At 44.9% G+C, this 20,383-nt stretch overlaps 1 protein-coding gene across 1 annotated transcript in view; it reads left to right on the top strand.

The window, feature by feature from the left end:
* The window catches only part of GALNTL6 (polypeptide N-acetylgalactosaminyltransferase like 6), a 1,149,397-nt gene extending 1,134,188 nt beyond the window's left edge, over positions 1–15,209 (top strand). Inside the window, exon 12 of the mRNA XM_060155818.1 lies at positions 15,042–15,209. Coding sequence (XP_060011801.1) covers positions 15,042–15,209 — 168 coding nt within the window. The remainder of the gene's footprint in view (positions 1–15,041) is intronic.
* Positions 15,210–20,383: the final 5,174 nt, after the last annotated feature.

Here is a 20,383-nt window from a genome sequence, read left to right as displayed (position 1 = left end):
CTAATTGTTGCAACCTTTATATAGAAAGACCCATTGTTAATCTGGCCAAAATCCTGCCCAAGTATAACAAAGGAAAACTTATTTGGGGAATTTAAAAGTTTAAAGAATTAGAAGGGTAACATTTATTGCTAGAAAAAATAGTTCAAAACTAAATATAAAATCATATTTTATTGAGTTGAGCATTTAAGTAAAGAATAAAGGGCAATTAAATATTTTAAAATATTTTCATGAAGTTATCTTTTGATAGCTTTTTAGAATACAATTTTTTTCTCAGCTTCTTTGGTTTCTAAGGCAGGACTCGGCTGTCAATTAGCAAGAACTCATAAGTTCCCTTCTGCCCCTCAAGTTTGTAGAATTGCTATGGGCCTCCCCAGCCAGGTGGAAGATGCCCTCTGTTTGCGTTTTCACACTCTGGAATGATTCAGCCTCACCCCAGACTGTAAGGGAAATGTCCCACCCACCACTTGAATCAGGAGTGTTGGCCAGCCTTGGCTGTGGTAGTCAGTATCCCCTGAAATCACAGAGAGCTGAAGGGGAAGGTCTGCAGAGAATCAATATGGGGACCACTGGTTTTGATACCTGTTCCCTCACTTAGTAAGCTTTCTGGCATCTACCTCTTAGAGGTGGGCACCGAAAATTATACTCAAAGGCAAACTCATTTGTACAAGTTTATTCCGCACACTGCCGCCCACCCCTGCCAACGTCCGGTAGGTTGTGGGAAAAGTACAAAATACCAGTTGTTATATCCTCTTAAAAAACAATTTAAAATCAAAAGAGCTAATAAGAAGATGGCGTCCGATATGGTAAGGGGTGATGGGGGGAAATCAGACAAGAGGAAAACCTCCCTGTTTTCCTTGTGAGATATATCAGAAATGATTAATCTTGTCAAACCCTTTTGCTATTCAGTATAGTACAGTCCATGCGTGGTGCAATAAAGAAGTGTTTTGTTTTGATGGTTATATGCTGACCGTTAGGAAGTTACTTTCAGGGCACATGGATAAAATACCTGATCTGCCATTTGCCTCGTGTACTGTTGGTCCCCACGGAGCAGACCGTTTCTCATCACTGCTTACAGGGACCCGCCAGGCATGACTGTGCTGGGCTCTTTCCTCAGACCTGGCCTCACGTGACTCTGGTTACACTCACCGGTTAGTTATACAGCAAGCACGATGTATACGTCATCGGGAACATGGCCAAGGCCTGAAATGGAAAGTTTCCGAAACAGCTCATCTGAGGTGATGATTCAGGCCTGTTCAGATGTACCTGTTTGAGAAAGTCCCTTGTCTATTCCAAGGGCTCTTCCTGAGGCACAGAGCAAGAAGTCCCTCTGGCAGGTGCTGCCTTGTCTGTTTGGAGGCATTGCTTGGCCCTGGGGGCTTTGGACAGCTTAGCAATCTTTGGAGTCGGCTTTGGGGTCGCCCTTTGTAGCAGCACACTGACGAATCCACGTGCATCCCCGAGACTCTGCTGACTGCCTAAAGGACCCCCGTGGGGCATCTCTGAGGCTCCGTCCTCCTCGTGCTCCAGCTGGTGAGGGTGCTCAGAGCTAGTGCCTTACACACCTCACAACCAACCACCTGGGCCTGTCACGTACGATCCACAGAGGAAGAAGCAGATTTGGGGCCAAGCCAGCATTCAAGCGCAGGTGCCTCTGGCCTTGAAGTCTCTCCTCCTTCCTGCGCCCTTAAGCCATCCGATCAATATTCCCCGGGGGGAGTCCTGATGCCTGTTGGATTCTGCATCACCAAGACCAGACAAGCGCTTCTCCCAGGCGCACAGAGATTTCCTGGGTTGAGTAGTGGCTGCCGGCGACCTGCCTGAGTGGGGAAGGGCGCTGTCGGCCCCGTTTTCTGACTTCTCAGCACCCATCAGCTCTCAGACCTTGTTGGCCCTTTTCTTTTTTTTTCGGGAAGATTTTCCCCTTTTCCCCCAGCTTTACTGAGATAATTGACACACAACATTGTGTAAGTTTAAGGTATACAACGTAACGATTTGATACACCTGTGAACTGAGAAATGATGACCACAACAGGTAGAGTTAACAAATGCATCACTGTACAGGGTTCTGTGTGTGTGTGTGTGTGTGTGTGTGTGTGTGTGTGTGTGTGTGGAGAACTGTTAAGATCTACTCTCTAGCAGCTTTCAAGTATACGATACAGAGTTATTCACTGTAGTCCCCATGCTGTGTATTACAGCCCCAGAAACTTACCCAGCTTAGAAGTGGACCACCCTCCATGACCCTCCGCCCCCTTGCTCTCAGTTATTTTTCTATGTGGCTCTTTGCCACCACGAGAAAAGGAAGGAATCCCTATCCTAGGGTCGTGTAACTAGGCTCCTGCCCAGCCATCTCCCCTCGTAGCAGGTACCCAGGGTGAGAAATCCCATTTTCGGTTTCTTTCGCCACCAGGCGGACCCCGGCTACAAGAACAATGACTCGCAGAAGAGACCTCAGTAAAAATATTCAAATCACCAGCCGACACTCAAAACGACATCTGAAACAAGAAACTGTCCCGCTGCCTCCTTAACCCCCTACATCTAGTTGGTCTCTAAGACGTGTGAACCCTTCCCTCTCCTTGCCGTCCCTGTGGCCGCAGCCCCGACTGCAGCCCTTCCCAGTCTCAGTCCCGGATTACCGCAAAGGCTCCCTTAAAGGGCCACCCTGCCTCCGCCCTCCCCCCACCCGCCAGCCCACCTTCCATCCTGAAGTCAGAGGGATGCCCACAGGAGCTGGTCATTGCATCCCTCTGGTTTATACGTTACTTGGTTTCCCACCGAGAAGATGAAGTACCTTCTCCCAAATTCTCATCCTGCCTCTTCACAATCTGGTCAACGTCACAGTGGCTCGTCTGGCCCAAGACATTCTAATTCATCCTGGAACTGTAATGTGATCTCGAGTGAGTTATTTCACATGTGTGATTTTCAACTTCCACGTCAATAAAACAGAGACAGTAATTCAGTGAGGTAAACTGTGGAAAACTTCCAGCAAGGTTTCTGACCATATGATTGAATTTCCATCCATGTGGGTGACAAGTACACTTTTTACACTGGGAATAGTGGTGAGCTATATCCTGCTGTATAGCAATCTATGCTAAGAAATAGGAACTACTGTTATCCCCCCAGATCAAGAGCTATCTCCCATGTCCTTTTCTAGTAAGGAAACATTTTTATGGGAGTATAACATATATCTTCATTGGGGTTTCCCCAGATGTAGACCCTGAAGTGAGAATTGGAGTGCGAGTGGTTTATTTGGGAGATGCCCACCCTCCTCCAAAATCGTGGCAGACAGTAAGGAAGTGAAACAGGGAAGGGAACCGATACAGGGCCTCTGATAAAGCAAGTACCAGCGTGGGCAAGGGGAGACCAAGCCCACTGACACTTCTGCAATGGTCTACAACACATACCGACGGGAAGGAGGTTGGGATATTTCACCACCACCACAGTCAAGTCTTGGCTGACGGCTGCTCCTGGGGGGTGTTTATTCCTGACATCTCTGGGCGGCGGCTCTTACAGACGGAGCTGTTCTAGAGCCCAGAGAACAAAGGCCCTAGAGCGAGATACAGGGGCCAGCTTAAGGAGGTCAGGTCAGCAGGCACTGAAATCCCGGGGCCCGAAGAACTGTGGGCAGACGCTGCCTGAGAACCCAGACCTTCCCATCTTCACCAACACCTGGCACGTTGGTTTCTTTTTCTTTTCCTTTTTCCGTTCTGTGGTTGTAGAGTGAGATCACATGTCTGTTAGCCTTTTTGGAGATCTTCTTTGAGAAGGACCTGTTCAAGTCTGTTGACCGTGTTTTAACGTGGGTTGTCTGACTTTGTTTTTTCTTTTCTTTCTTTTTTTTTTTTTTTTTTTACAAATTTTGAAGAGTGTTTGGTACATCTAGGTATAGTGCTTCGTTGGTTTTTTGTAAATATCTTACTCCAGTCAGTTTCTGGCCATTTCTCTCTCCTTGATGAAGAGCTGTTCTTTCCGATTAGTGTTTTCAGTGTCCTGTTTAGGAAATCTTTGCCCACACCAAAGTCAAGAAGGTAGTATTCTAAGTCATCTTTGGAAGCTTTGTTGTTTAATCTTCTGCATTGTGGTATATATTCCCTGGAATAGTTTTTGTTTACATTGTTTACAATGTAAAATGGGGCTGTTTGTTTCATATTTATATTCGATTGATCAATCATCATTTACTTAAAAAAAATCATTTTTCCCACTGCAGGGAAGTGGCACCCTTGACATAAGTCGAGGGGCCTTATATGCATGGTCTATTTATGAATCCTCAAGTTTTTAACCCTCTGACTAATAATTCTTAGCCATACAAAAAGTAAACTGATGGGCAAACTTAACCTAATAAGAACCCAAACCCCATAACATCAGTCTTAGTGGTGAAATGTTTCAACTTCCCTCTGGAGACTGGGAATAAAATATAATGTCTGCTACCATCACTTCTATTCAACATGGCACAGGGGGGCCTTCCCAGGCCATCAGGCAAGATAAAGAAATTAAAAGGTCTAAGAAACAGAAAGGAAGAAATAAAACAGTCTCCTCACAGACGACATAGTTGTGTCCATAAAAAAATCCAAAGGTTATACATCTAAACTATTAAAGTTAGTAAGTACATTCAGCACAGTCCTGGATAGAAAGTAAATATAAGACAATCAAGTGTCTGTATGCCAGCAACAAAATACTGGAAAATGAAATTCTAAACGTATTCCATTTGATCACCATAGAAGTACCAAATAATTAGGAATAACTGTCACAACAGATGCACAAGGCCTTTATACAGAAAACTACGAAACATCACTAAGAGGAACTTCTAAAACTACAGAGGAAAGCTAGCATGTTCAAGGATAAGAAGACAACATTGTGAAGATACCCGTTCTCAAGCAGGTGTTTACATTTCGTGCAAAACCAATCAAATCCCAGCAGGTTTATTTGTGGAAATTGATGAGCTGATTCTGAAATGTACATGGAAATGAAAGGGCCAAGAAGAGCCAAGAAAAAGTTGAAGAAGAAAAAAAACAAGCATCAAACACTATAAAAGTGCCAGGTACCCAGACATCGCAAAAATGCAATTATTAGTGTAGCGTGCTGTTGGCATAAGGATAGACTGATGCTCTAGAAAGAGAAGCCTGGGTATTGGTAGTTTTTAAAAGCCCCTAAAAGGTTCTGATGGGCAGCCAGATAGAGAATCACTTTTCTAGTTCCAGTTTTTACCTACTTTCCTTACCCTGCTCTTCCCTCCTACTGTAGCTGGAATTGCCCCTCTGCTTGTATTCCTATAGCATTTTGTTCCCTCCTTTGTACTTAGAACATTGTATTATGCGTGGCTAGTCTCCCCGTATAGATGTTAATTATCTGAGGGCAGGAACTTTTTCTTGTATTTCTGTATGGCCTGCCTAATATCTACCACGTAGACATTCGTAAATAAGTATTCATTAAATGGGCTCAATTACTGATGCGATCCCCTCCAGGAACCCCAAGCTGCGCTGGATAAAACTTAGCACACCTTTTCGTCTCAGAACCACGTTCACAGCCTCCCCAAAGTCCAAAAGTGAAAGGCTTACATCACTTTTCTGAGTTGCTCTCTGGGGTGTCCTTATAGTTTAACTTCCATAAGAAAGGGCTTAAAAATAACATCAAACAGGAAAATACAGATAAAAAGACACCTGTCAGGCTAAACTGATAACAGTGAAACAGTCACAGTACTTTAAAAAGTGAATGGGTGGAATTCTTGACATGTGCCCACATCTGACTATTTATGGTACCTTATGTTACGTGCCAGGGCTTTAGCTTCTCAGCTCATAAAATCCTGCTGGTCCACAAAGATGCCAGATGGATGGCCACAAGGTTGTTATTTTTAAATCATTCCGGTTTGGTATTGATTTAGGACCTAAAATGAGGAAACAGAGTTTAATTAAAAGGCGTGAAATTCGACTCTGGTTCTGATAAATGAAGCCCCACTACAAAATCCTGGACTCGTGGTCATGCTTAGACAGTCACACTATCCCTGATCAGCCCCTTCGTTTCTGGACAGTCCCAAGTATTATAAAGCTCTAAGACTTTTGGTACCGCACAGATTAAGTTTCATCCATTTTGGTCAAGACAGAGTCCAGATCCTTGAACAATGCTGGTCTGATCTTTACTCCTTACTTCCAGTTACATGGCCCAACTTCCTGCCACTGCTCTTCAGATAACTTCATTGGGACCTACCTCAGCCTCCTGGACACAGATTCTTAACACACTCCAGATGGTCCTAGAGGGTGGCGTGATGCCCAAAAGGGAACACAGTATTCTAGGTGTGTTTAACCAAAGAACAGAATGAGTTTCTAGCACCCCTTTGTTATGAGCAGTGTATGCCTGTTGAATTAGCTCGAGTTGATTGATTTTCTGCCTTAACTTCACATACTTGGCCTCTTAATGAGCTTTCAGTATTAAAAAACCACTCTTGCTTTGCTACACAGATACGTCTCTGTAGTCTTCTACCTGTACAGTTCACCTTTTTTTTTTTTTTTTTTGCGGTACGCGGGCCTCTCACTGTTGTGGCCTCTCCCGTTGCGGAGCACAGGCTCCGGACGCACAGGCCCAGCGGCCACGGCTCACGGGCCCAGCCGCTCCGCGCCATGTGGGATCTTCCCGGACCGGGGCACGAACCCGTGTCCCCTGCGTTGGCAGGCAGACTCTCAACCACTGTGCCACCAGGGAAGCCCCAGTTCACCTTTTATACTTGGGTAGCCATCCATTGGTTTCTATTAAATTCTCCCTCACGAGATTTACCCCAGCCTGGATTTCGACTCTTTGATCCAGCTTATTACCAGGTGAACTAGTTTTACTCCAGCGTGAGTTAGGGCAAAGTAGCGCGCACTCAGGCCCTCATCTAAGCTGTTGATCCCAATGAACAAGGCCCAGAACCGAGCCCTCCATCCTATGACAGAGGAGACATTGGCCCGTCGGGTGCAGTTACTCAACCAGATACAAATTCACCTAATGGTGAATTATCTTCTAGCCCATATTTCTCCAGCTTACCCATAGGAAAACAAAGGGGGATTTTTAAACATCTTGCTGAAAACCAGATGCACAATGTCTACATCATACCCTATACTCTGAAAATAATAGGAGACACAATAGGAGACATGAGCATTGTACCCTGAGAAGTTCCGATCTTCAAAGATGAGGGAGGTTAACTCCCAGGACGGGAGTACATACACCCCTGCAAAGAAGCTACATTTTCAGCAGTGTTGCCTTCCCATTCTGTTTCTGTGTGTCTAATCCAGCTGAAGTCATTTCGTCGTCACGTCCTTTTAATTTTTGCCATATCTGGGTACCTTAGCCATATCCCTGCCGGTTACCATTTTACCTAACAGGCTGCACTGCCACCCTCTGGTCACTAGTAAAAAGATTTCATCACAATCTATCTCAGGCTCTAACACATGGACAGAGACTTCCTGAACTGAAGGCCTGTCAAGATGGAGATTGTCAAACTTTAAAGGATCAGGCTAACTGAAACTATACACATTTGAAATTAGTATTTGCTAAGGAGGACAGTTCTTCCCTGCTGAGCACGTGTGGGTCTAGAGCAGGACTGCTAGTTGGCTCGGCTAAGAAGGGGGTGAGGGCCTTCCCTGGCGGTCCAGTGGTTAAGACTCCATGCTTCCAAGGCAAGGGGTGAGGGTTCGATCCCTGGTCAGGGAACTGAGATCTCACGTGCTGTGCAGCATGGCCAAAAAATTTTAAAAAGAAGAAGAGGAAGAAGACGGGGGTGAGACAGGCTGAGGCTGAGAGCACAGGGGCTGGACCCTGAGGGACCTGGGATTTGAGTTCTGGCTCCACGGTGGTCCTAGCTCTGGGACCTTGGGAAACCTCCTTACTCTGTGCTTCTGTTTCCTCGTTTATCAAATGGCGATAATAACAGTATCTACCTTAGAAGATTATCGTGATGATGAAATAAAAGCTAAATGTACCTAGGACACGGCACTTAATAAGAGTTCAATGAGTGTCAGCTCTTACTCTCTTAGATGCCTGAAAAACTTCTCCTGATTTGACTTTAGCTCTCCTAGTAAGTTTACATAGAGGAAACGATAGGCTGTCTAGTCGTCTTCCTATACTATTTTAGCTATTTAACTGTCGCTAAATATTAGAATGTAAATTCCACAAGAGCAGGGATTTTTCTCCGCTTTCTTTCATGCAGTATCCTCAGTACCTAAAACACTGCTTGGCACGTAGTAGGTGCCGAATTAGCAGTTGTTAAATAAACAGACGAACCTGGCTTCCTGTTTGTCCACATTCCCTCTCTCTTCAGGTTGCTTATGTGGATGAAGTAGATAAAATGAGAAAATCTGGGTAGAACATTTAACACTTACGAGGCGCATAAATACATACTCGATAAATAGCAGCTATTATTATGTTGACGTGACTGACGGCAGGTTTACTGAGGGGAGATGAACAGCTATGGACAGATGGAAACAAGATATGGAACAGATGGGTTTTCTCTAGTCTTGGAGTTTTCAGTCTAGTGGGGAAGCAGACAGATTTTTAAATTGAATACATTAAGTGTACAGGATAATATGGGAACGGGACACTGGGCTCTACCCAGGTCAGAGAGGTATGCAAGGCTGCTCTGACACAGTAGCTTTTAAACGGAGACCTAAAAGATGAGTAGGATTTAGGCAAGTGAAGAAAAGGATCTGAACAAGAATGGATATATGTATTGGGTTGGCCAAAAAGTTCATTCAGTTTTAAGTAAAAATAAAAGACACATTTTTCATTTCCCCCAAGAACTTTATTGAACAACGTATTCATTAACCAAATGAACTTTCTTTCATGTAACGTTGGCAGGAGTTTGGTTTATTTTTATTTATTTATTTATTTACTGATTTATGTTGCCTGTGCGGGTCTTCATTGCAGCATGTGGGATCTTTAGTTGCAGCATGCGGACTCCTTAGTTGCGGCATGCAGGATCTAGTTCCCCAACCAGGGATCGAACCCGGGCCCCCTGCATTGGGAGCTCGAGGTCTTACCCACGGGACCACCAGGGAAGTCCCCCAAATGAACTTTTTGGCCAAACCCATATACGTATAACTGAATCGCTTTGCTGTACACCTGAAACTAACACAACATCGTAATCAACTATACCCCAATATAAAATAAAACTTAAGTTAAAAAAAAATCCCAGATACAGGGATCGGCTTGTGCAAATGCCCTCGGGTAGGGAAGGGCTTGGTTTTCTTGGAAGAACGGAGAAGCCAGTTGAAGCGTCTGCGTGTGAGGGGAAATGATGAATTCTAAGGCCAGGGGCAGGGCTGCCTATACAAGACCTCGGGAACATGCTAAGAATTTAGCAAAGAGGCTGGGAAGTCTTTGAATGGTGTGAAGAGCAGAGATTTAACAAATCACAACCGATTCTGTAATGATCCTGGCCGCTCTGAGAATTGAGGGTATACTCACACCCATCACTTGCCTGTAGCCCAGAAAACCAGCAATGGAGCAGCAGGCAGGGCTGCGGGACTGCCAGCACTGTCTCAGCACACACACCGAGGGCTCTGTTGGTAGGGGCATCAGAAGCATTATTTCTGATTGGCCAAATTATCCACTGATGCAGGAAGACCAATTTTCTCCTCCTGTGAGGAACTGTACCTGTCCAAAGAAAAAATTGAAAAGGATAGGCAATCACACTGCTTTGTCCCTTTTATGCCTGTCAAGGTGTTACTCTCCTTCTGCCAGATGCCAACGGCAAAAATAGGCAGGAAAAAACCACCTGATGTGGCTTTCTTCCAGAGCTCAAAGGGCCACTCACAAATCCACCTGGTTCTTCTCCACAACCCTAGGAGGTGGGAAGGCGGCTATTTTTGTCCCTTAGCTCATCCCTCCCTCGTCTTCCCACTCCATTCGTCTTGCAGATGGAAAACTGAAATCACTAGCAAACGAAGGGGCCATCAGAGATTCTTGTCAGAGATAAAACTAGGATTAAAACCTAGTCCCATAATTCCGAGCCTTCCTTCTCTCGTATCCATACTAGAAACAAAAGGACATGAAGGCGATGTCTCTCACAAATGCATTTGCTGTCAATGTGAGTTACACAGAAATGAACAGTCAGCAAGAGGGAGTAACTCGCCTCTCCCCACTTTACAGAGAAGCTATCTTGAGGTCCAGTCTATACCCAACTGCTTCCGGGGCATCTAAACCTGGCTGTCCCCTAAACACCTACGACTCGTTATACCTGAAACAGAGATCATCCTTCCCGCCCCCAATCCTACTCCTCTCTGCATTTCTCACCTCAACACTGCTTTTCCCCTAGTTCTTCACTTCCTCCACCTTAATCCCCACGTCCCATCAGTCAGAATGCCCTGTGCATTCACCTCCTGAAAAAGCTTTCCAACCATGTCTCATGTCACCCCCAACTCTTCCCCATTGCTGTCAAATCTGGACCCCTGCAGTAGCCTCCAGCTGTACCTCCAGCTGTGTCCCGAGTCCCCCACTCCCACCCCATTCTCCTCTCTGCCACTAGCATGAGGCACCCAAGATCCTTAACTCCACTGTTCTAAATCCTCCAACCACCATCCCGCACGCTTGCCTGAAAAGTCAAGCCTTAGCGTCACACCGCAGTCTATTCATCTGTCACCCTCTGGAATCTTCCCCCTTGCTCCTTGGGCTTGGGCCACGCCAAGTGACCTGCTGGTCGCCAGCACATGATGGACGGAGCCCTCCATCACCTTTGACGCATCTCCTACCACTCTCCCTCACCCTGGCCTCCCCATGTTTCTGTAATCCACACACTGCATCCCTGCTTAGGGCCTCCGCACTGGCCGTTGCCCCATCTGGCACCTCTTCCTCCAGGTACTCGCATGGCCAATTCCCTTACCTTCTTCATCACCTACTCAAATGTCACCTTCCCAGTGAGGTTTACCCTTGCCTCCCTATTTAAGTTTGCACACCAGCCCTTCCCTTGGCACTCCAGTTTCTCCGGACTGCTTTGATTTGCTCCGTGTCACCTTTGAACAGGCCATGGAAACGATTACACTCATGGTTTATGGTCTGTGCCCTACTGCTCTACCCCCAACCCCACCTCTAGAATGTAAGCTCCAGGAGGGCAGGAATTTTTATATTATTAAGGTTATTGATACATCCCAACCACCTAAAACAGTGCCTGACAGGTAGTAAGCACCCTGTAGACTCTTGCTGAATAAATTGAATGCATAAATATACCTGTTAGTTCACATCTCTCTGTTCACACATTCTTCTTTATTCATCTTATTCCCCCACAGCTACAATCTCATTGACACTTTCTGCTTCAAACATGTCTTGTCTACCTATTGGTCTCCCCCCACTTCTTGGGCCAGGGGAGGCATCTTAGGTTATCTTTCTATGCCTACTTCCTAACACACACCGGAAAATAAAAAGCGCTTAATAAATATTTGTTGAACTCATGTTGTATTTCAGGCAACACATACAAACTCGGACCATAACTATACAGAAGAGCTCATTCCTGAACTACTTACTTTGGTTCCATAAATCTTTTGCTTAAACCAGGAGGTACTGATGTATCCATTCGGATAACTGGTCGAGGCAGGTGCCAATTTTTGCAAATTCTATTTCGCCAGTATTCCAGAAAATGCAATTTGGTCTTGAATAGCTGGTCTCAGACCAGATGGTTAGTACGTTCTGATTTTTAGAATTGGGGATGCTCCTTGACTGAAAATAAATTAAGAGGAGAGCAGGCGTGGAATAACTATTACTTCGTTAGTTACTGCACGTAGGACATTGTGCCAGCGATTTTACATATATTAACTCATTTTATCCACAGCAAACTCGTGAAGCAGATATTATTATCTATATTTCACAAGTGAGGAAGCTGAGGTTCAGAGAATTAAGTAATCAACCAGGGTCATGTAACAGATGAGTGGTGTGACAGGAATGTGACCAAATTTCCTACAGAATAAAGCCCTGGCCCCCTGCACCCTGCCACCATGTGGGTGTTTATTCTCAGGGTCATCTTCTTGTATGTTATGAACTCACCCACCTATTTTATTGTCTCTGCATCTTTTTTTTTTTTTTTGCGGTACGCGGGGCTCTCACTGTTGTGGCCCCTCCCATTGCAGAGCACAGGCTCCAGACACGCAGGCTCAGCGGCCATGGCTCACGGGCCCAGCCGCTCTGCGGCATGGGGGATCTTCCCGGACCAGGGCACGAACCCGCGTCCCCTGCATCGGCAGGCGGACTCTCAACCACTGCGCCACCAGGGAAGCCCTTTTTTATGGCTGAGTAATATTCCACTGTATACACACTACTATATATAAAATAGATAGCTAATAAGAACCTACTTGTATTGCACAGAGAACTCTACTCAACACTCTATAATGGCCCATATGGGAAAAGAATCTAAAAAAGAGTGGATACATGTATAACTGAATCACTTTGCTGTACACCTGAAACTAACACAACATTGTAAATCAACTAGACTCCAAAAAAAATGTTTTAAAAAGGGCTGGTGTAGGACAAGAGGCCACATTTACCAACGACGATGCGCCAGCCAGGAGAAGCATCAGTAATGACGTTTAGCGATCCAGAAGCTGAGCTGCGGAGAAATATAATGATGGTAATGTACGTAGCTCCCAAGGTCAGAGTGGAAAACGCATGTTTTGGGGACACTAAAGGTGCTTCCAGAAGGTTCCCCTTTAGGACCTGCTGGACACGCCAAAGACACGGAAGCTCAGTCCACAACCAGAGAGCAATCATCTGTTAGTCCCCAGCGTATGGTTGATAGTGTCTATTGGAAGCCCTGTCATTCGTCCCCAGTGAACTTTGGGAAAAAACGTTCATTCAATTTTATGGCTGGGAGAGGCTTCAGAGATGGATGTTATCCACCCCCTCGTTTTACTGATGAAGCTTCTCAGATGCAGGTAGATGTGGGGGATTCTACTTTTCAGCGTTTATGAGAACATGACGTATAGTTACAGAAACATACTCCGGAGGGTTCAGGGTCGTGCTGAACCTGTTCATCCCACCCGACTGTCCCCACGAGCATGCCTGGATCTGCCAGAGCGTGTATTCCAGCTGGAGATTTGGAAAAGTATGATCACCTTATGGCTTGGAAAATAACATTCGGAAAAATTAAATGTTCAGAAAATCTGGTTTGGCTTTTGCATCTGCGCTGAGGCGCACACACTGAGAAGGGAAGAGAATTAAAACACGTTCTACTCCTTTTTTCCTCATTTTTTAGTTTTTACGGACATACGTGTTTGGGGAGAGAAACTGCGAGTCTATGGGGGGGTCCCCGCTTGAGCTACTGACAAAAGTGACAATAGGAAGAAATCTAGAGAGTTAAGAAGGAAAAGGAGTACATGGATGTGGAGCAGAGTGAATTTCAGAATTTAGCAGGTCACATAGAATTATCACGAATGTAACAGCTTAAGGATGCTCTTTGAAAAGCTGATGGAAATATATTAGGCCTGTGTAGCTAAATTGGTAGAAAGTGGGGCAGGAGACGGAGTGGGAGGGATGCTGGGGAGGAGGGGGGTGGGAGGGCCAAGGAGCTGCTGCCTAGGGAGGCGCGGGGGCGTCTGTGGGATGGGATCTGTGACCTCAGCATTACCATCAGCCCCAGGAGGGAAGGGGCGGGTGAGCTCAGCGCACAGCCTCCTTCTCCAGAATCTGCTGCCTCGCCCGTGAAAGGAGAGCTCCTGCCAGCTGCCCTGGGGTCCAACGGCAGCCAGTGAAGCGGGGGATGAGGAAAGTGGGCAGGAGAAGTCAGCAGCCCTCTCGTGTGTACGGAAAGTGAAATCCACAATAAACCTGGGAGGCTTGGAAGAGAGCAGAGGAGAGGAGGGAGCCTAGGTATTAGATGTAGCTCTGTGTTTACACTGAAAGTGGAAACATGCAAACGAGGCTTGGGGCCGCCTTCCTCCTTCCTTATTCTTCCTTCCTTCACAGGCACCCAACTATGCAAACATCCGGGTCCGAAAGCACGTCAAATATTGGTTAGCAACCAGTGTAACCCAGAGATGCTGACATGGGATGCCTAAAAGCTGAGTCTAACGCTCCTCAGTTAAAGAAAATAAGCAGATCCTCTAAATGTTTCCCAAGCTAAGTAATAAAACACAACTTGTTCCTAAAATCTCAGCAGTGATCTGGGGATGTTTTTACATGTTATTGGCCCTTTTCTTTTTAATGCATAGACACTATAAGAGACAAAAGCATTTATTGCTACTTACGGAAAGATCCCTTTCTCGTAGCACTGGCTTCCTTCTCCCTGCTTGCACAATACAAAGCAGTGTGTATTAACAGAGGCTATTCACATAACGGGCTTGCTCACCACTTAAACTCTGTGCCCTGCTAGCACCTTCATTCACAGAGCCGTTCTCTTTATCACACACTGAGCTAACACTGCCTCCCTCCGCTTTACAAAAGGCAGGGAGAGCTGCATCCCAGGAAGAGCAGCGATGCCGATAAAGGGGTCGGGAAGAGGCAGAAGCTCAGATTTGAGCCTGTGCTTGGAGATTCCGCCTGCGCACTGTGGACCCCCAGTCCCGAGTTCATCCTGGCTCCCGGTCCTCTGGTATTTGCCTTTCCCAGTACAAGGGTAGGGAAGATGGTGACTCTTCTGGTCCTCTGGGTGTGTGTGCGAGGCTGCGGTGGTGTCTACTGCGGACTAAATTACCGTTTCTGTATGCATCCCTCTCCCCAGACAGCTAGATTAGTAGCTAGTTGACAAGCAACCTCATGTACTTTTCATCTTCAAAACCCGAGCGTGTAGCAAAATGCTTACCACAGAGCAGGCAATGAATGGATTATATTTTTTAAAAGTCCATGAATGAATGAATTCTTTGTTTCTGGCTGAATCTGCTTGGAGGGCCCACGTTGCGCCCACGGTTCCTAGGAAACCACATTCCGTGTGGCAACCCCACCTCCTGTTGTTTGATTTGGGAGGTGGTCTATTTTTTTTCACACTCTGGGTAGATACTGAAGTATCAGCAGGGTTATTTTACTTTCTCTTTATAGTTTGGGTTCCAAGCATTCACCATGCATGATATCAGTCTTGTCTTTTCTTTCCGATCCCTGCAGGACAGAACATTATTCCATCCTGTGAGTAACAGCTGCATGGATTGCAACCCAGCAGAGAAGAAGATTTTCATGGCCAGATGTGACCCTCTCTCCGAGACTCAGCAGTGGATTTTTGAACATATTAATATGACTGTTTTAGAAAAATTTAACTACCATGCCAGCTCCTAGAAAGAAAAAAAGGAAGGAAGAAACAGTGATTATCTACAGGTTATAAAAACTAAATTTTAGCCAGTCTCTGGGTCAAAGGAGTCAGGAATAACATTTCCTAGATCCAGGAAGTCTGGTTTAAAGATATGTAGATGCCACGTCAAAGTAGGTTGTCCCGAAGAACTTCCTGCACCTGAAGAACTTGGCTAAGAACCTCACCAGCTGCTTCTGAGAACTTGAGCAGTCCCCTTGCTGGCCAAGGGCAAAGATGATTTAGGTACTTTTGCAAACAACCGCTGAGTTAATGAATCCTAGCATTTCTCAGGTCAAATCCTGCAGTAGTGAGTAGCTATGAATGGATCCTCTTAAGCGGGTGGGTGGGGTGCAGGTGAAGGGCATGACCGCTCCGACGACCTGTCGCAGGTTTAGAACGAGCCATTCTGCAACTCGAATGGTGAAACGTGCTGCAGATGATTCTAGAGTGCTCATACCATTCTGTGTTCTTGTTTTATTTTGCAATGAGGGTGTGCTATCTAAGACTTCAATTACATCATGAAATGGACTTGGAGTGTCTCCATGCCTTCATTGACGTCTGCCATTCTCCTTTCACAGCGGAGGTAACTTAACTGGTCCTAAAAGTTCGCGCTCCATAAATTAGCCGAAGTTCTAATTCAGTGCCCTTGTATGAATCCAGCCGAAAAACAAACACGAAAAACCATGCTACCAAGTTACTCCAAAGAGAAAGGTTTCACAGAAGCAGCAAAACCATGTAAGGTTTAAGGAGAGGAATTTTACTTTTCTATTACTTTTCTATTATTTTTAGAATTTTAAAAGTCTGATGTTTGTCCAGTCATAGTTTTATTAAGGAAGGACATGGAGTGAGGTTGATGTAATTTGTTTAGGAGATTCTTAAATCCAAATAAATCTACACTCCAAGTGATGTGAAAATGGCTTAGTACATTTTAGTTATACTTGATCAGTGCCGGGGACATAGAACTGGTTGGGTTTTGCTCTCGGCTGGGGTTTTTTGTTTATTTGTTTTATATCGTAGGTATTAAAGATGCTTTAGTTTTCCTTGGAAGCACATTGAAGGAATTTCCATTAATAAAGTGCTTCTGACCCCATTTTCTATTAATGGGACAAGATTTCAGGGATGATTAAAAAACTAAATGGAACATTTAATCCTTAAAAGAACTTTTTTTTTTTTTTTTTACTTTTCAATAACAATGGGGGTGGGGGAGGCATATACAGGGATGAGTATACAGGAATATACAGGAATGGATATATAGAGGAAAGAATGATGTTTGTTTTATATATATATTTCTCAAGTCTTTTTCAGGTAGAACAAAGTTTTTATTTTGCTTTTGTTGTTTTCTTTCAACTCGCTTTTCATATTAATAAAAAATAGATATATTGTCTTGGATATAAAAACATTGAATTTTAGAACTGGGAAGACACTTAGAATCCAATCCCTTTGTTTTTACAGATGAATAGCGAAAGCCCAGAGGAGAGTGGTCCTAATTCCTGGCAGGGCGGATGGGTCTTCCAACGCCTGGTGCCCAGGGCTTTTCTTCCTGTGTTGCCTCTTCTGTTATCCAAGAAGGTTCTGGTTTCTACTCTGATTTAACTAGAAATGTTCAGTCCCTAGATGAGAATAACATGCCTGCCTGGGGCTGCCCACAAGAGAAGCATTCACATTCAGAAGCTTTAACGTATGAAACCTCTTCGCGTAAATGTTCATGATTTTGTTCTCTCCTTCAAATCTAATCAAAATGTCCAGTTAAACTGCCCTGCTAATGGATGGGGAAGAGTTATTTCGTTATCTTTACTGATTTTTCAAGCATACTTTTGAAAAGCTCTTCCATTTAAACTGACAGTCGCAGAGATTTTTGTGTGTGTGTAGGTCAAGCGGTCTTGAGGCTTCCACGATGCGTAGTGGAGAAAATCAATAGTGAGAAATTAACCTGTGTGCTGAACAGTTCCAGAGAGTGGGTGAAGATTTATCTCAAGCGTTCAGACAGCAATCTGGTTGTAGAATGAGATGAGCCTATAAAAACCCACATTATGTCACTAAACAGTTGACTGCTGTTTACAGTTCCACCGAAGAGCCAGCCCCAGGTTTTGCACCCCGGAAAGCCCAGATTTGCAGTAGGCGAGGGTGCTCTCATCCTGGGAAAACGCATCCTTTTGGTGTGACAACCAGGATCTGATCTCAGAGGGCCCTGTCTCTTACTTTGGCTAGAAGGATATAATTTAAAAAATTAAAAATTTTCCAGAGAAGCCTGAGACATGAAAGCCAAAATGAAAACTGCCAAGTAATTGTTAGATGTGTGCAAAGTGGGAACATCCAAACAGAATCAAACAAAGCCTCAGAATCTACTCCCAGGCAGGAGGGCCTGGCACTGCAATAAACATGTCCAAGGAGGTTTCCCAGTACCACCAAACGGCGGGACTCCGCTTACTTGAAATACCGCTATGGCCATTCTGAAAAATGGAAACTTGCATATGTTTTTGCATTTATTCGGCAGAAGGACTGAACAGCCGTCAGAGAGATTCTCTTTCCTGGAAAGAACACGATTTAGAAATGGAGCATCAGAGTTCTGACCCGCCCTTTTATCAGAATGAGAAGAAAACCAGCAGAAAGTTCATCCGGCCCTGGAAATTGCTACTTCTCCAGAATAAGAAATGGTTTTGCCAGAAGTTAGAAAATAGTTAATTTTTCAAATCCTTTCTATGCATTTACTGAGAAAAGGCTGGAAAACAGTTGTGAACTAATTGTGGGATTTATATGTGCTCCAAGGTTGGATTAATACCATGGCAATAACAATGACTGGCTTCTAGGTCTACTGCTATTTAGTTTAAAATAGTAACATGATCACATGACTGTTTTGAAATGTATTCATGATAACAGAGGCCTCAGTGTACAATGCCTGTTCCAGGATTATTTTGTGAATTGGTAACATAGAGCGTTACACAACAGATGTGTAACACGTAACGAAAATGGATGTACAGTCAATGAAAGAGAGCGTTAGGCCCATTCTGTTCACATTCTAGCAAAACACTTGACAAGGTGTCCTTTAGGGACAATTATATGTTTTTTTAAAAAGCAGCCAGGGGACTTCCCTGGTGGCACAGTGATTAAGACTCTGCACTCCCAGTGCAAGGGGCCCGGGTTCAATCCCTGGTCGGGGAACTAGATCCCACATGCATGCCGCAACTAAGAGTTCGCATGCCACAGCTAAGGAACCCATGAGCTGCAACTAAGACCCGGCACAACCAAATAAATAAATTTTAAAAAAAAATCAGCCAGAAAATAAAGGGCATATAAATATCTCTTTTGTGCTTCTTGCCCTCACATGAAAAACTTCGATTTCAATTCCTTCATAACTCCAATAACTTCATTATCTCCACAATGAAGGAGCAAAAAGGAAACTTTTATTGGAAAGACTGGCATATAAACTTTACGTCAGACACATCAAAAGAGCCAAGGACACTCGGATGACAAAGCCGACTGTCCATTGAGAAAAGGCCATGCCCACCTCTGGGTGACATCACACATCTGAGGACCAGAACAGCATTGATGGGAAGGCTGGGACATTCCTTCTGCTTTTGACTTCCCATCTGAAGTGCTACAGACTCTTTCCCAGGAGTGGACAGTGCCCCAGCCTCCAAATGCTGCCGGGTCACCTTATGCAGAAGTTAGAGTCTTCCTAATAATACGAGGTTCTTGTGAACATTGATTTATCCCTGGGACCCCTTTAGGAATATCTCCTGAGGCCTCTTCCCCTGGCAGGGATATAGGGTGGAAGTACACTTTCATAAGCAGCTGCTGGAGATAAAGAAAGAGGGCATTTTATATAAATCCTGGGAGACAACACCTCAAAGGGAAAATATTTCTCAGTGATACCCTGAGATTCTGGGAGTAAATGCAAACGGCAAGAGGTAGTCTGTATCTCTAGACAGGGGTGCCCATCACCCCCTGCGTTCACTCCATCACCAGGTGCTGCCCTGGCCATCCTAACTCTCACACGACACCACCAGCTGTAATTACCCTCCACGTGTGCCACTGTGGCAGGAACACTGAAGAGTGACAAGTGGCCAGTCCTCCCATGCCACCGACCTTGGAAGATTGCTCTTTGATTTATGTCTGGAGCCTTTGTTGGAGGCCTGGGAGCTGTTTGCAACTCTATTTGGTAGACTTGACATTGGCTCGGAGCTTTTATCACAGTTACTCATCTCCGCGCTTGACACGTCAGGCTGGTGCGTCCGGTACCGCGGCTTCTCAACAGACGATAGCTCAGGCACGTGTGCAATGCTTCAGAGAAACCTGGGGACATTTCTTCTGTCCCTCCGGCCTGAAGTGGCCCCCTTCAGCTCACCACAAGACAGGCCCCAGGGTCCCTAGAGTCTGCCACACCCCACGTGTGCCCAGGTTAACCTCAGAACAGAAAGGCTGGACATTGCAGAATCTTCTATCCTGACATCACTCACCTTGGGAAGGGTGAGCTTATTAGTTTGTAACTAAGTGACATAGGTCCTGGTTTACCAGGGACAGTCCTGGTTTCTGCCTGTGCAATTATCAACAGCGCCCCCTTTCACTCTTAAAAGTGTCCTAGTTTGGACAGCAAATTTTATGCTCACTCTATCTATAATCCACCTGCCTGTTTACTTCATAGTTCCTGTACTTATGAAGGCCCAGAGTCCACAAGCAATCAACGAGTCTCACCCCATCCCTTCACACAGGACCAGACGAAAACCAGTTCTATTTGGTGATCGTCTAAAGCATTCACATGGTTCTTTACAAGTTGCTTCATGGAAGCTTTTTCATTAAGAGTTCTTATACCCATCTACATTGTTTTGTTGAATCAAGACGATTCTAGTTTAAATGGTTTTTTTCATGATTTAAAAAATTGATTTGAAATTAACTAAGTCATTTTCTACTTTTCCAAGCTGAAAACAGTAGATGCCCACCAGTAGCCATATTATTAATTCTCAATATTATGGTATGAGATAGAGATCGATAGATGATAGGTAGATAGATAGACAGACAGATAGATTCTATTTGCAATATTGCTTTTGTTTTTAAAGTGATTTTACATTTATCTCCTTCTGCCCTTGTAACCACCTCTGTGGTAGAGGATTATTACCATCCTTATGAAGAAAGTGCAGGACTTGTGCCCAGGGGGCATGCCCAG

The sequence above is a fragment of the Lagenorhynchus albirostris genome, chromosome 7, assembly GCF_949774975.1.
Source record: "Lagenorhynchus albirostris chromosome 7, mLagAlb1.1, whole genome shotgun sequence".
NCBI lineage: Eukaryota > Metazoa > Chordata > Mammalia > Artiodactyla > Delphinidae > Lagenorhynchus > Lagenorhynchus albirostris.
Note: the sequence above shows the minus strand (reverse complement) of the source record. Positions and strands in the feature narration are given on the sequence as shown.